The 16,608-nt window shown below is 36.5% G+C and overlaps 1 protein-coding gene across 1 annotated transcript in view; it reads left to right on the top strand.

The window, feature by feature from the left end:
- sorbs2b (sorbin and SH3 domain containing 2b) overlaps positions 1-16,608 on the top strand; it is a 48,842-nt gene that overhangs the window by 12,616 nt on the left and 19,618 nt on the right. The window contains exons 3-10 of the mRNA XM_059515543.1: positions 7,165-7,218; positions 9,737-9,832; positions 10,925-10,951; positions 11,489-11,616; positions 12,074-12,349; positions 13,220-13,546; positions 14,860-15,001; positions 16,319-16,467. Coding sequence (XP_059371526.1) covers positions 7,165-7,218; positions 9,737-9,832; positions 10,925-10,951; positions 11,489-11,616; positions 12,074-12,349; positions 13,220-13,546; positions 14,860-15,001; positions 16,319-16,467 — 1,199 coding nt within the window. The remainder of the gene's footprint in view (positions 1-7,164; positions 7,219-9,736; positions 9,833-10,924; positions 10,952-11,488; positions 11,617-12,073; positions 12,350-13,219; positions 13,547-14,859; positions 15,002-16,318; positions 16,468-16,608) is intronic.

The following is a 16,608-nucleotide window of genomic DNA, read 5'->3' as shown; positions in this document are numbered from 1 at the left end:
AAAAATACGTCAAAGACAACCACGAACTCTTCAGCAGCTGGAAATCTATATAAGGCAAGAATGGGACCAAATTCCAACAGCAAAACTCCAGCAACTCATAGCCTCAATGCCCAGACGTCTTCAAACTGTTTTGAAAAGAAAAGGAGATGCTACACCATGGTAAACATGCCCCGTCCCAACTATTTTGAGACCTGTAGCAGAAATCAAAATTGAAATGAGCTCATTTTGTGCATAAAATTGTAAACTTTCTCAGTTTAAACATTTGCTATGTTATCTATGTTCTATTGTGAATAAAATATTGGCTCATGTGATTTGAAAGTCTTTTAGTTTTCATTTTATTAAAATTTAAAAAACGTCGCAACTTTTCCGGAATTCGGGTTGTAAAATTATCAGGTGATTTTTTCACAGTTACAATTAAGGGGCATTTTTCACCAAAACAGTTTTAAAATTATGTTGCGATGAACTGCCATTGTATTGAATTCACTTCCCTGGAAATTTTTTAAATGATCACATTTACACAAGTCATAAGAGCATTACTCAAAACATAAGAGTAGTGGTCGACCTATGTATTTTTGACAGACGATGCTGATATCTTGGAAAGCGGGGGGGGGGGGGGCATATAAACACATATAAAACCTGTATGTGTATATATATATATATAACGTGAGACTCTTATAGGGCGAAAAAAAAAATATCGCCGTTAATCTATTCTCAAAGTTGGGTTAGGAGCTGGGTCTATACTAAGCAAGCTATGATGACTTTCACCTTGATATTTTATATAACCGACTGGCTGAGGCCAGCCTAAAAAGATATTCAGGACAGTTGACGGGCCACTGCTGCGCGTCGTCACGAAAGCTTATCTTTTTCACGTGTTTTTAAGCCTTACCACTCGTCGATTTAAAGCATCCAAACACAAGACGCAGAAAAGCTGAACAGAGTAGCTGGTTACTCGCGCGCTGTGTTCGGTGCGGAGAGAGAGATCGAGAGCCGCGTATCACTGACAGCGTCACTGAACCGAGCTCTCTTCTGCGAAGTTCTCCTCGAAGTCCCTCATGCACCTGAACGAACAAATACAAATCGCAGTTTGAACAAACAAAAAGATGTGAAAGAGCCCAATTCAGTACTCCCGGTGTTCTGGTGTTCAGGGCTCACGCAGGCGTCTCAAAACACTTGAACACCGAATCTGCTTCTTTTTGCTCTTGTGCCGACAAATACATACAACATATGTCAAAATACCCACCTTGGAAATTATGCTCGAAAAAACTGTCAGTTATTTCTTAAGTGAAAGTAAACAGTTGAGGAAAAAAATGGGATGTGTATAATATTGGATGCGTTCATCGTCTCTTAAAGTGGCCGCGCCTAATTTAGCTACTGGCTGCTCTAATGTTAATCCAAGAAAATGAAAATTAAAATCACTCACTGCTCTTGACTGAATTACTTTGTAGTTTTAACAGTCAAACCAAAAATTATTCAGACACCAGATATAATTTTTGATATATATAGCAAAACTGTAATAATGTGAGAAATGTTGAAGGTGTCTGAATAAATGTAGGTTTGATTGTATATTTCATTTTTACATTGAAGACTATCCAGTGCTATTTTACATTTAATTATTTGGTTTCTGTACCTTGACACCTACAAACTTGAAAAAAACGTAAACATTGTGTAAATAGCACAAATAAATAAAAATATCGAACATACAGATTAAACAATTTCAAACAGGGCCCACTGGTACAACCTTCACCGGGTCCCCGCTGACCCCAGCTACGGCCCTGCTCACGCCTGTTTCACACATACTCCGTCTGCAGTGCGTATGCAGTCCGTGTGCGTTACGTATGTGGTGCAGCACGGACTCGATGTGCTTTCACACAGTACGCGTTTGCAGTCCGCTACTTGGTACGTAAGCGATCGCTGCACTGCTGCAGATGCAACGCTCCTGGAACGCAACTGGAATCCGTTAACATGGGTGCGTAAAAAAATATGCAACGCGTAAGGTTGTTTGCAGCTTGTGCAATGTGGAATTAGTTTACAGCTTTCTCAAGCACTTTGTGATGCATTTTTGAAACAGGAGATTAGCTAGATTAGATTACTTTTTCTAATGCACCACGTGTACTGTTTGTCAATTTTATTTGGGTAACACACATATTCTGAATGCCTTCGGCAGAATTCGAATGAGCCATTTTAATCTAGATTAATCTAGATTAATTTCAAGATCACAGTGAGATTAATCTAGATAAAAAAAATTAATCTATGCCCACCACTAATATATATATATATATATATATATATACACACACACACACACACACATTTAAATGTAAGTAATAAATGTGTCAAATAGACATACTTATTCTTAAGATGACAAAGTATTTTTCACAAATAAATCAATATTTAATAAAAAATATAATTAAAAAGGAACTAACCACTGTAACCAACAGGGCAATCAGTATTCTGGGAAGTTTGTGTGCATTGGGAATCATATTTTTCAAATAAAGCCAAGATAACACTCATTTTATATACAGCACACAGTGAAAATTACATAAATATGACAGTGGGCAAATGCACGAAGCGCAGCATAATTCGAAATCATGTTTAAAGTTTAAAGCATTCAATTAGAATGATCTCACAAGATCTCACAGCTGAATTTAAGTTTGCAAGGTTTGTGAAATTAAATATTCATTAGTCATTCAAAGATTTGTTTAAATGAAATAAATGCGTATTTGCTTAATGCTGATGGCAAACGAGAAAGTATTATAATGTTTGCCTTTCTATTACTAATAATATAAAAGCAGTCATTATAATACTTTTTGTATACATTAATTCCTTTGTTTAACCATTCTATCTGATTATTAAACAGACTTCTATTCATATTAGACAGAACTGTTAACAACAACAGTAAACAAGAGAGAGAGTGAGCACTGTGTGCCTTTCTCAGCACCGTCAAAATAAAAGGCCCACCTCAAAGACGTCAGACAAGCAGAAAAGCTTATCGGCCGATGCCGATATTTGAAAAATGCCAAATATTGGCCGATATATCGGCCTTGGCCACTACATAAGAGTAAGTAATTTGCGATATAATTTTAATTTCTGTAATGAAATTTGTACAACTTATTTTCTGTTGATGATAAAGATGGCTCTAAAGACAACAAGATGCTGTGCTGTGCAAGTTTAGGAAAACTAGTCTATGCATTGCCTTCCTTTTGATGCCTAATTTGGGAAAGAGTGAATGAACTTTATTTTTAATGAAATTCTAGACCACGTCTCTAGCCAGTCATAGTAGTGGGTGTTTACTTCCGAGTCTATACTTCACCACGCATATAAAACAGAACAGAATATAGCTTATTACTTCTATATTATGATATATAAAATTCTTAATAACATTATAAGTGGACCTCAGTGAACAGTAAAAAACAAAAAAACAAAGGCAGTTCATGACCCCTTTAAATGAACTTTCAGCATAAACTGGTGTTTAGGAGCCTTCATGTTTACTGCCTGTCCTCTTGGAGGGTTTCCATGGCGGAGCTATTTATTTGACGACCGCACTGAAATATTGATGGCTATGGAAATGAGTATGGCCTGTTGGCTTGGCTGTCCCTGGCATTTCCCCCGGACAGAATGATTCCTAATGTTCCGATAGATAAATAAATGAATAGTGTGAGCCCTGCTCATGAATATAAATGTGGAGCTGTGTCCATTTCTTAGGCGAGATTCCAGCTCTCTTCTCCTCCAGCTGTTCTGTCGCCACAAGTCTGCACCCTTGAAATCCAATATCATAATCTTTTCCTCATTTACTGCTGACAGGTCATTACAACCTTTGATTTACCCAAGTCCAGTGGTGTCACAGGCAAAAGTGTCCGCTTTAACCAGATTTATTGGCTGTGGTGTCTGAAGATTTATTTCGAGGATGACCTCTGAGTCATTTTTAATGGAACACAGCAGGGGGTAATCCTGTTTGGCTCAATGTTTTATGAAGGGCTGAAGGTGAACATTTATTTACCTTTAATCACACTACACTGATGCATGATACTTTGCTGAAGGTTACTTTGTTGTTTCCATAATTGTTTAATTTTAAAGTTACGAGCTCATTTTAAGAGTAAATTTACCCCAAAATGTTGTTTCAAACATGTATTTTTTAATTATTATTTTTTACGATATTACAGTATACATGTCTTCCTGTGGACGTTAGAATGTTGACACTGAAAATAATTTACTGGTGATCAGGGGCTGTTAAGCTTCAAAAATGGCAATAAAATCACTATAAAAGTGGTAAAGTAATATGATAGCTTGTTAAGTTGTTATCAGTGTTGTAACTGTTAAATAAAACGAAAACTATTAAAAGAATTAATGTGATAAAGCTGAAATAAAAATAAAATCTTATATAAAAAACTTCTTCTTACAATAATAATAATAATAAACTAACTAAAAATGAGAACTGTCACCTTAGCAACTTGCAGAAATAAAATGTTTAAGTTTAATTACCAAAATTACATTAGTAAATTAAAAACTGAAATAGAATAAATTAAATCTAAATAGAAATATTTACAAAAATAAAACTAAAACTGAAAAAAGCACAAAATTAATAAAACTAATAACTAAAATAAAAATTTAAATTATACATTCCAAAATGTTCATAAATAGTATGTATATTAGTATTGAACAATAACTAATAACAAATTAGAGTTGATAAATCCTGCCTTAGCAACAAACTTGAACAGGCAAAATTAAAGCTAAATATATATATGTATAAAAAAAATTCTAAACCACATAACAATATATACCATATTTTCCGCACTATAAGGCACACTTAAAAGCCTTTAATTTTCTCCAGAAATGACGTAAAATGAAGTGCGCTTTATAATCCGGAGTGCCTTATATATGGATCAAGGCGCTCTGTCAAAATGTTGACATTATATATATATATATATATATATATATATATATATATATATATATATATATATATATAAATGAGAATGTCGTGGAAAAGTTCATTTATTTCAGTAATTCAACTCAAATTGTGAAACTCGTGTATTAAATAAATTCAATGCACACAGACTGAAGTAGTTTAAGTCTTTGGTTCTTTTAATTGTGATGATTTTGGCTCACATTTAACAAAAACCCATCAATTCACTTTCTCAAAAATTAGAATACTTCATAAGACCAATAAAAAAACATTTATAGTGAATTGTTGGCCTTCTGGAAAGTATGATAATATACTGTACATTTACTCAATACTTGGTAGGGGCTCCTTTTGCTTTAATTACTGCCTCAATTGGCAGGTGTCAAATCCTGCTGGAAAATGAAATCAGCATCTTCAAAAAGCTGGTCAGCAGAAGGAAGCATGCAATGCTCCAAAATTTTTTGGTAAACGTGTGCAGTCACTTTGGTTTTCAAAAAACACAATGGACCAACACCAGCAGATGACATTGCACCCCAAATCATCACAGACACCCCAACTTAACACTGGCCTTCAAGCAACTTGGGCTATGAGCTTTTCTACCCTTCCTCCAGACTAAGATTAGACGCCTCTGATGTTGTCTGTGGTTCAGGAGTGGTTTAACAAGAGGAATACGACAACTGTAGCCAAATTCCTTGACACTCAGTCCATTCCTTGTGAAGTTCACTCAAATTCTTGAATCGATTTTGCTTGAAAATCCTCAACAAGCTGCAGTTCTCTCAGTTGGTTGTGCATGTTTTTCTTCCACACTTTTTCCTTCCACTCAACTCTCTGTTAACATGCTTGGATACAGCACTCTGTGAACAGCTAGCTTCATTGGAAATGAATGTTTGTGGCTTACCCTCCTTGTGAAGGCTGTCAATTATTGTCTTCTAGACAACTGTCAGATCAGCAGTCGTCCACTTCATTTTGAAGGCTCAGGAAACATTTGCAGGTGTTTTGAGTTGATTAGCTGATTGGCATGTCACCATATTCTAATTTGTTGAGATTAGGTTTTTGTTAAATGTGAACCAAAAACATCACAATTAAAAGATCCAAAGACTTGAACTATTTCAGTCTGTGTGCATTGAATTTATTTAATATACAATTTGAGTTGAATTACTAAAATAAATGAAAAAACTTTTCCATGACATTCTAATTTATTGAGATGCACCTGTATATTATAATGCATCTATGTGTATCAAGTCAGTTTTGACAACGATGCCAAATGTCATTGATTCTCATGTGACATGCAACTGATTGCAACATCAAATTTTTAATATGAGCATATTTTATGATGCTTTGCCATCATTTTTGGTCAGCCTTTACATTCATTACATGAAAAAAAAAACAGCATGAATTCCTAACCTGGAAAAAAGAATGATTTGGGAAGGCTTATAAGTAAATGATGACAGAAATGTCATTTATCCCTTTAAAATGTAACCAAAGGTTTAGAATAGCAAATTTGAATGCCTCTCTCTTGTCATGACCTATGAACACACAGCATACCACTATCATGATGGTCTCAGGTGAACGACGGGTGGTCTACATGTGTGACAACTGCTGTGGCACTCTGAAAGCAAAACATGTGTCTTGCACATGAGCGCTTGTTCACAGTGTCTCCTATCTGACATATTTGCAGCACTTTGCCTCTGCCCATAAGTTAAGTTATGTTATAATGTGATTAAGTGACAGTGTTCCTATCATAGACCATCTATGATATATTCAGCTTGTGCTAAAATAAGTCAGATATTTTCGGAGTAGAGTCACATGGACTGTTAATCCATCACTGAAAAATTAGTAATCTAGGTCAAACCAAACAGGGGTTTAATTAGTTACAATAGCCCCCCTATGAGTGTGTGACTGCTGCTCATTGCTGGCAACCAACTCAAAGACATGCTAAGCTCTGACACACCAAAAGTAGTCATGTGTAAGATCTGAGAATGCATGCGGATATATGTGTATGTATGGTGTGTATTTTGATACCGTGCTGCGTGTTTCTGAGCTGAAATGCCAGGCTTGTATCACCTTTCACTCTTGGGCCTCATATCCCAAGAGGGATGTTAACCAGCCACATTAGACACTTGCTAGCATGCTGCCGTGCCGAGGAGAGACGGGACGCCTGTGCCATGCTATACCTGCACTTATACATGCTGTACGAATGGATAAATCAGTGCTTTGCTTTACAAGGAGTATGGGTCGCTGATTCTTAATGAAATGTCTTTCAGGACTGTGTGACATCAAGACACCACAAGAAGGAGAGATCTTCAACATGAACACAGGTGAGTTTAAGTTTCAATTTACACGGCTTAAATGATTTAAAGCAAATTAAAGAAATTTAAAACATGTGTCATGTTTTTGGACATGGTAGCATGATAATAGAGTGTAAACAAGTACAGTTGTAGTATGTTGTTCTTTAAAGTACACTACCGTTCAAAGGTTTGAGTTTTTTAAGTCTCTTACGTTGACCAAGGCTGCATTTATTTAACAGTAAAACAGTAATATTGTCTTCAGGGTCACATGATCCTTCAGAAATGATTCTAATATGCTGATTTGCTGCTTAAGAAACATTTCTCATTATTATCAGTGATAAAAACAGATGTGCTGCTTAATGTTTTTGTGCAAACCATAGTACGCTGTTTTTCAGAATTATTTGATAAATAGAAAATTCAAAAATATTGCATTAATTCGAAATGGAATTCTTTTGTAACATTATAAATAGCTCTTATTGTCACTTTTGAATGGTAGTGTTTATCCAAACATCTTGGTATTTCCACCTGACATCATCAGATCTTAATGATACTGTTGCACTAATAGCACATTAATTTTTTTGTACGGAAATAACTAGATCCTCAGGCATTCCAGATATGTTTCCTTGCAGCTGTGCACATCTGAGGTTGCTTCCACATAGACAGGTAAAATGTACTGTATATGCAGGAGCCAGACTTAAAAAATATATATATAGCTAAAAGCTAGAGATTTCTTGAATCACAGCTAAATAAATAGGCAGCATTTCAGCTGGAATCCATCCATATGTCTATTGATTTTTAATATGGATCTGAAGTTCTGAGAAATTTTGATAAATTCCTGTGATAATGACTTCAGTACAGAAATTTCAAGAATATTGCGACACATACAAAAGCCCACATAGTGCCATTAATTCTGAGTAAAAAGTGTTTCTGCAGTTTCGGGAAAACACTAGAAAAATAACAGCAATGTGTGGCTTTAGATAACTCTGTTATTAATTATATATTTATGTAATGTAGAATCTTGAATCTAATTAAATATAATTTAATTGATTAATATACTTGGTGACCGAATGGTCCACAGAGTAGAAGTATATTTGAGAGCAAACAAGAGGGAATTCACTGCCTATCAGCCGCAGCAGCATTTACAAACAAGTAACAAGTAACTTGTTTTTGTAGGGCAGAGCATGTGATTTTGTATTCGTCTCAGAGATACTGAGAAAAGCTGTGCAGGGGGTGTTCTTATTTCTTGGCTGGCTTTCTCAGAGAACTCTGTCTTTTCAGAGTTCAGAGATTCTGGCATTCAAACTTCCTTTTTGACATCCAGAGGTATAGCAGTCAAGGAAAAGGAAAGCCGTCAGACTACATCTGGCAGTGGCAACATGCCACCCTGTCAATCCACAAAATAGTCTCGTAGTGCCCTCACTTTTAGGTTCTGCTTCAGTTGTGGCAACCTTGGATGCTAGGACTTCTTAGAAAACACTTCCAGCTAATACACAATAAGTTTTCTGCCACATATTTGATGTGGTGATATTTCTTTTCTGCATATAATTATTCTGTTATTCTGATAAGCTGTACTCTGCTATAAGCACACTTGTGTATAAGATTTGGTAATGTTTTTGAAAAAAAAACTCTTATGCTCACCAAGGCTGCATTTATGTTATCGAAAATATAGGAAAAACAGTAATATTGTGAGAACTGTTTTCTATTTGAATATACTTCAACGTTTTATTCCTGTGATGCGCAGCTGAATTTTCAGCATCATTACTTCAATGTCTTCAATGTCACATGATCCTTCAGAAATTATTCTGATATGCTGATTTGGAGAAACATTTCTCATTATCAATGTTGACAGTACTTGTGCTGCTTAATATTTATTTGGAAACATGATACATTTACATGATAGGTTAATCATTAGATCAAAATATTTTTTTTTAATTGGAAGTATTATTTTTTGTATGTGTGAATGAATATCACTGTCACTTTTTATTAATCAGATTAAATGCATCCTTGCTGAATAAAATTATTCCTTTTTCAAAAAAAAAAAAAACTTACTTGACCCCACATTTTTTTAAATGAAAGGTAAAATAACAGTGAATTTTACATTTTAAATTTTAAAAAGTCACAGAAATGTTATGTACATTTCTATAGTCTGTACTGTGTACATTTTTGTGCATGCTTAGTTTTAAACCATTTAATCTGCTGGCAGTTGAAGTTTGTTAGTGCAGCCTCCAGTAATTACTAACTACTGGAAAACTCAAATGGAAAGACAGGCATGGAAAAATCATGAAACTCATAGGTCAAAAGGTGTGGGAACCCTGTACAGTGACTAAAAAAGCAGTTTAAAAAGTTTAGTGAGTCAGACCACAATACATTCACCCATCACACAAAAAAAAATCCATCCTGGCATGCTGTGAAATAATTCTGTAATGTATATTGTTGTATTGCTAAGACGTTTCACATTGCTCTGCTTGCTGAGTCACAGTTATCTTGCCGTGCAGCAGTACTGATGCTTGTGCATTTGTGTTTGCATGTGCTACTGCGCTTTTCACAGACAGTGGAGGACATGTCCGCAAAAGTGCCACCCTTTCACTCACTCTAACCCCCATGAAGAGAATACAGAGCTCACCAAACCTATACACGCTCACAGGTATCAAGAATCAGACCACACTAAAACTACAATAATGCATGAAACATTTGACAACTAGTGGCTTGAAAACCAACAGATGGTTCATATTCGTATTAGCCTGTAAGTAGCATTATTTGTGAGCAGTGGAGCGTTTCCTCTGATCTGACGACATTGCTGCTGGTGTTAAATGTGATGGTGTCTTTACTCAGCCTGCACCGCGAGCAGGAATTCCTCTTCACTGCACTCAGCGTCACTCATTCCACATCTGTGTTTTGTCTCTCTGCATCTCATGTCCTACCACAGCCTTCCTCCTCACTGGCTTTCTTTCTCTCTCTCTCCTACTCTTGCTGGCCATCTCATTCTTGTGCTCGCAGCTCCTTAAGGAATGTTTGAGAGCGGTAGCTCTCCTTTCCTTTGCTTAAAGGGAAAAAGCAGCTCACAAGTGGCGAGATTGTTGCCATAGTTGTGGACTTCCATGGCAACAATTGTATAGCTGAGGCTTTTCCCCCATCTCTCTCGGCACAGTTTCCTCTGGGAGTGACCCTTTTTGTTTGAGCAGTCTCATGGACTATGACCTCACACACACATATTCTCCATTGTTGAATTAGTGTGCGGGCGGTTGAGGTGCTGCAGGAGCGAGCTAAGCGAACAAACACCACTCATTCAGGACAGAGTTAGTCCCCTGTTCATTTAGCACTGTTTAATGAGCAAGGGTTATTACATCAATGAAATCGAAAGGATGTTTTTTTGTTTTTTGTTTTTTTTAGCCTTTTCACTTTTATCAAGTGTTTATTTAAGACAAAAGTATGTAAACAGATTTTCTTAATTTGGTTTTTGCCAGATTTTCTCTGTATATATAACTTTCTCACTTTACCTATCAGTGTTTCTTCCTGCTGTCATATATGTTTCTGTCTTTCATTCACTTGTTGTTTTAAAATCTGAAGCAGTGGTTCGGAATAAATTAAGGATGCAATTTATGCACACACAGTCCACTAAAAACATGAATCACTAATGAGTGAATATATTATACCTAATTTGCATTAGGTACTGTGTGAAAGTAGATCCTTTGCTAGTGTTTAACAGAGTTTTCTTATCTTATTTTAACCCATGCAGACTCTGAATCACAATCTAAAGAATCAGGTAAGCAGGTTTTATTTTATTTTATTTTTAAATAAACACATATACCGTATTTTCCGGACTATAAATCACACTTTTTTTTTCATAGTTTGGCTGGTCCTGCGACTTATAGTCAGGTGCGACTTATTTATCAAAATTAATTTGACATGGACCGAGAGAAAGGAACTAAGAGAAAACATGACCGTCTACAGCCGCGAGAGGCCGCTCTATGCTGCCAGAGATGCTGCTCAGTGCTCGTGTAGTCTACACTGAAGACATAGAGCGCCCTCTCGCGGCTGGAGACGGTCATGTTTTCTCTTGGTTCTTGGTTCTAAATAAATGCGACTTATAGTCCAGTGCGACTTATATATGTTTTTTTCCTCATCATGACGTATTTTTGGACTGATGCGACTTATACTCAGGTGCGACTTATAGTCCGGAAAATACGGTACTTAAGGTTTCTCTTCATTGATCAGTAGTGGCATTCTGTGGTCATATTTTTTTGTTGTTTATATATGAATATGAAGCACTCTTTCAAATGTTTTGTTCGTCTGTTGTCAGATTTGCGGAGGCCCGGCAGCAGCACCAGTGATGTTCTGAGAAATGGTGACGTGTGTTCTTCTTCTCTGGCAGCTAAAGGTTACAGAAGTGTCAGGCCCAACTTTCAGGATAAAAAGTCTCCCACACCAGTACGTTCTGCTGTGTTTACTTTACTCGTTTGTTTTTCTCATCCTTACTGTCGCTGGAGGTTTTCCTTCCTCAGGAAATGTCTGGGGAAGCCCATTCGACAGGTTTATTCATGACATTTTTAACTGTACCAGTCACACCCATTTCTAGTGTTTAAAAACTGAGCACAAAGCAAAGCTCTCAACTGTTATTGAAGGACTCTCTGTTCTGGTCATCATAACAAATACAGAACACTTCTGTTTCCTATTATATTATTGTGTTTTTAAAAAGCATTAGAGGCACTATACTTTACATACTTTAGAACTGTGCATGCATTAAACACTGTTACATTAGTTATTGTGAGAAATAAAAACACAAGATAAACAAAGTTTACCAATAAATATTTGGACACAAACAATTTAGTCCCTAACAGTATCTGACCCGTGCTCTAATATCCCAATGCCCACTCTGCTCAATCAGGGACAAGAACATAGTGTCCACTCCCACAGACTGCTGTCCACAGTGGACCAAACCTCATGTTCTTCACAAGCAGAGCAGCCCTTCTTACACCCTTCATCTAGGGAGCTGGAGAGACAAGTAGCTTCCCTCTCCGTCCGCATTAACCCTAGGCCTGAGATATCAGGACGGCACACCCAGACACTGTCTCTGAGACCCCCTACCCCTCCTAAAAGGATGGACCTCCCGGATAGCCGCTCACACCCCTGCCCTCCACTGCCATCTGCAGCCCCACTAGTGGTATATGTCACGGATTTCATAACCACATATGCATTAGCGTAATAACAGCCTCCCTTACGCCATGCTGTGCCTTAGCAAACATAACTAATCCTGTTTTTTTTTTTTTTTTCATTTTGCTGATTAACATTCAGGCTCATGTCATTGTAAAATTATATAATCCTTTTTTTTATGGACCTGAATCACTTTCCAGACACCATTTATTCAGCTAACTGTACAGTATTTGGTTAAAATAAACACTACCATCCAAGAAGTTTGGAGTCAGCACTTTTTTCCCCTTCTTTTCTGCATTCTGCATTAATTAGATTTAAAGTAAAGACCATAAAGACATTTAAAATGTAACAAAAGATTTGTTTAAAAAAAATGCAATTTTTTCATTCTTTTTAATAATCCAAAATTTCTGAAAAAAAAGCTCTAAAGCAGAATAGAATGATTTCTTGAGGATCACGTGAGACTGAAGACTGTAAGTAATGATGCTGAAAATCCAGCTTTGTGTAACTGGAATAAATTACATGTTAAAATATATTAAAACAGTAAACACTTAACTTTTACTGTAATAATATTTTACAAAATTACTTAAATCTTACTGACTTCAAATGTTTGAATGGTAGTGTAAGGTAGTATGTACAATATATTATTTTTGCATATACTGTACATATTTTCTACTGCATTATGACCTTTATGCAGTTCTGAATGATCTGTTTTATGATTATGCTCAAATGCAACACTGGAATAAGATTTTGATCTCATAACTGTAACACCTCCATCCTCTCTAACGCACAGTCGTCTGCAGCATCACATCTCTACGTCTCTCACAGCCGCTGTGCTCTACTGCTGAATCTCACCTGTGCTACTCTCCTCTCTGTCATTCAGCCTGAGGCGCCAGTCCTCCTCAAACAAACACTGTCCTCACAGTCACCACCTAACCGGCTCAGATTCTCCCTCGATTTCATCAGAGCTGACCTTCACCCCGAGACCCTTTCTCCAGGCCCTCCCTCTCCCGGCTCGGAGCCTCCGCTGGGGCAGAGCCGCTGCTCTTCCTGCACTCAGAGCGAAGCGTCCACAGCGGTGCTGGAGGAGTTGAGGGTGTGTGGACTAGGCCCAGAGGGTGGCTCTCGTACCCCTTCTCCAACCCTCAGCCCGATGAGTGCGGTCACAGTCAACATGGGGTTACACTCCCCTCCAGCTAGCACCGCTCATGTAACTATTCACCGGCAGTTCGAAACTCTTGTCATGTCTGTTACTGCTTCTTTCTTTGTCAGTTTTCATAAGGATTCCGATGGTACCTCTATTTTCCTAAAGGGGCCATATTCAACTTTTTTGTGTATTATTTCAAAAGTTTGGGGTCAGGCAGATTTTTCTGAAAAAAATCAGTACTTTCATTCAGCAATGATGCAAGGAAACCGATCAAAATTGACAGTAAAGACAAAATATTTCTATTTCAAAAATGCTTTTCTTTTAATTATCAAAGAGTTCTGAAAATAAATGACAGTTTTCACAAGTTTTTTATGTGGTTATTGGAAAAAGACTAAGCAGAATAACTGTTTTTAGCATTCATAATAAGAAAAGACTGGAGTTCTGACTGCTGAAAATTCAGCTTTGCCATCACAAGAATAAATTACATAAAAAAAAAAATACATTATACATAGTTTTTTTTTTGTAACAGTATTTGACTGTATATTTAATCAAATAAATGGAGCTTTCATGAGCAAAATAAAAACGTAAAAGTTTTACCGACCCCAAACTGTAGCATATCTAAGTTCATTTATAATGTTTTAGCATAATTTTTGAATCTTCCGTCTCATCTTTTTTCATGATATGTCCCCTTTAATTGCACAGTCCAATTTTTTTCCATTTATTATCTCTTCTTTTCTTCTCTTTTATCAATTTCACAACTTATTGTTTATTGTTTCTAATTTGGTTTCATTGTTCTGCATTTCTAGAGGCTGGATTAACAGACACCAATATCACTTGTCCATTGTTCACATTTAACAGTTTCACTACTTCTTCTCTGTGTAACATCTGGGATTATACCAATACTAACATATTTTATAAATTCACATCAAATCGCTCTCAGGGGTCTTCACTAACAGCTTTTTCCATACGAATTATCTGTATGCTGAAATTCTGAGTCTCTGTCACAAACTTAATGTGGAGAACACGGTTTTGTTGAGACTTCTTGTATTGTTCCTGTGGTATCTCTTTCGGTATACTAACACTTAATACTAACACTTGTTTGTCCTGGAAATCAATAAATCCAAATACTGAAAGCCATTTTACTAAAATACACTGTTGTTTTTATCTTCCCAGTGGGTGGGCACTGTATTTTGTATGTTTATTTTACTAGCTTTTCTTTTTTTTTTCCATTGTTTGTTGTTCTGTTCTTTATCCTCTGTCAACTTTCATTAAGGCTAACAGATGTCATCTGTGACACAAGAGTCCAATCTCAATGTAATTTATTATGCCTAAATATGTTTGTTCAGTTAACAGGATCTTTGTGTTGTGTTACACAGGGCCAGATGACTATGAATGGGGGTCTGAGTGTGCCAGCAAGTCCTCGTAGTCACTTCCAAAGACCCTTCTCTCCGTCAACATACCCCCCTCCTCCTTCACTGAGCCCTTGTATTACAGCCATGCAGCAGGTTAGAAGCACTGGTGAGTACTGAAGCTAATCTCTCACTTCCACATGCTCTTGAGTGAATGACGTTCATCGTCAATATTGATTTCTTCATTGGAAAGAACAAGGAAACTGAATTAGGTAATTGCATCTCAGTTTGTACTGTATCTATTTAACTACAAGCTAAAGGCTGTAAAAAGTTTGTATTTACATAATATATATATATATATATATATATATATCTATATATCTATATATATAGATATATAGATATATCTATATATATATATATATATATATATATATATATATATGTGTGTGTACTATGCATATATGATGTTTATGTACACATACACACATGCAAACACACACACACACACACACATATATATATATATATCAAACAATTAATCACAAATCATTAATCGCATCCAAAATAAATTGAATAGTATAATTATTAAATATTTTTATGTTAAATAATATAAGCGAGTGTGCATATATATATATATATATATATATATATATATATATATATATATATATATATATATATATATATAACATATTTTTCTTTAATATATGCATGCATGTGTGTGTGTTTATATATATATATACATAATAAATATACACAGTACACACACTATATATATATTGCTGCAAAATCTAATAGAGTTTGTAAATCAGAATCAAATCGAATGAGGGAGTCTGCATTGATGCTCAGCCATAATAAGTGTGAACATGGCTTTTTAAATCTACCTGTCCTGGAAATATCTGTACAGCGAAGTGTATGTCTTAAGCGCGGCAGTTCTCCCTGGTCACTGGAGTGATGTGCCAGACTCTATTGAAGTACTAATGCGTAAGTAAACGTAGTGCATTTTTACCGCCCCTGTGACACTAAGCGTATCTCGACTGGTCCGTTCTGAGTGTGCACTCGCAATCTCTCTAATCCTAAATGGCAAATGCCTGGGATTAAGCTCAAATCTGAGCACCGGAGCGGTTGAGGTGAGGGAGGAGCTGAGACACTGGGATTAGAGCGTCTGTGTGCGCCAGGCTGGCCTTTGTCTCCAAACCAGAGCCCATTTTGCTGTTTTTCACCAAAATGCTTCAATCTGAATGCCTGTGCATACCAGAGAACTCAGGAGTGGAGAGCTGCTTTCTGTGTTTATTATTTTATGCCGGAAAACTGGAATCAACATATTTATGGATTATTTCTCCTGATTTGGAATTACAGTCTGCACTGCATCCCTGACCTGGCTGTATTTCTCAGTTACTGACATGGGAATGTTGGTTAGTTCTATAGGAATTAAAACTAAAAACACACACCCCCAAACCTGACCCTGTCTTCCTCCCATCAGCCTCTGAGTCTAGCAATCCTATCTACGCCAACGTGGATCCTCCCGCACGAGCGCCACAGACTGACAGGAAAGAAACAACAGGGAAAGTTCCGCTCTATACTGGCATCGGTCCCGTGGATGAGTCTGGGATTCCCGTTGCCATACGGACGGTGAGTGAATGCTCTTCCAGGATGTTAATCTTTTGTTTCCATATTTACACTGTGCAGCTCAGAATAAATAAATGTCCTTTGGTATTATTGTCTACATTTTTGTCATGCACTTAAGTTACAGAAGCAAATTATTAAGCAATT

The sequence above is a fragment of the Carassius carassius genome, chromosome 29 (assembly GCF_963082965.1).
Source record: "Carassius carassius chromosome 29, fCarCar2.1, whole genome shotgun sequence".
NCBI classification, from domain to species: Eukaryota; Metazoa; Chordata; class Actinopteri; order Cypriniformes; family Cyprinidae; genus Carassius; species Carassius carassius.
Note: the sequence above shows the minus strand (reverse complement) of the source record. Positions and strands in the feature narration are given on the sequence as shown.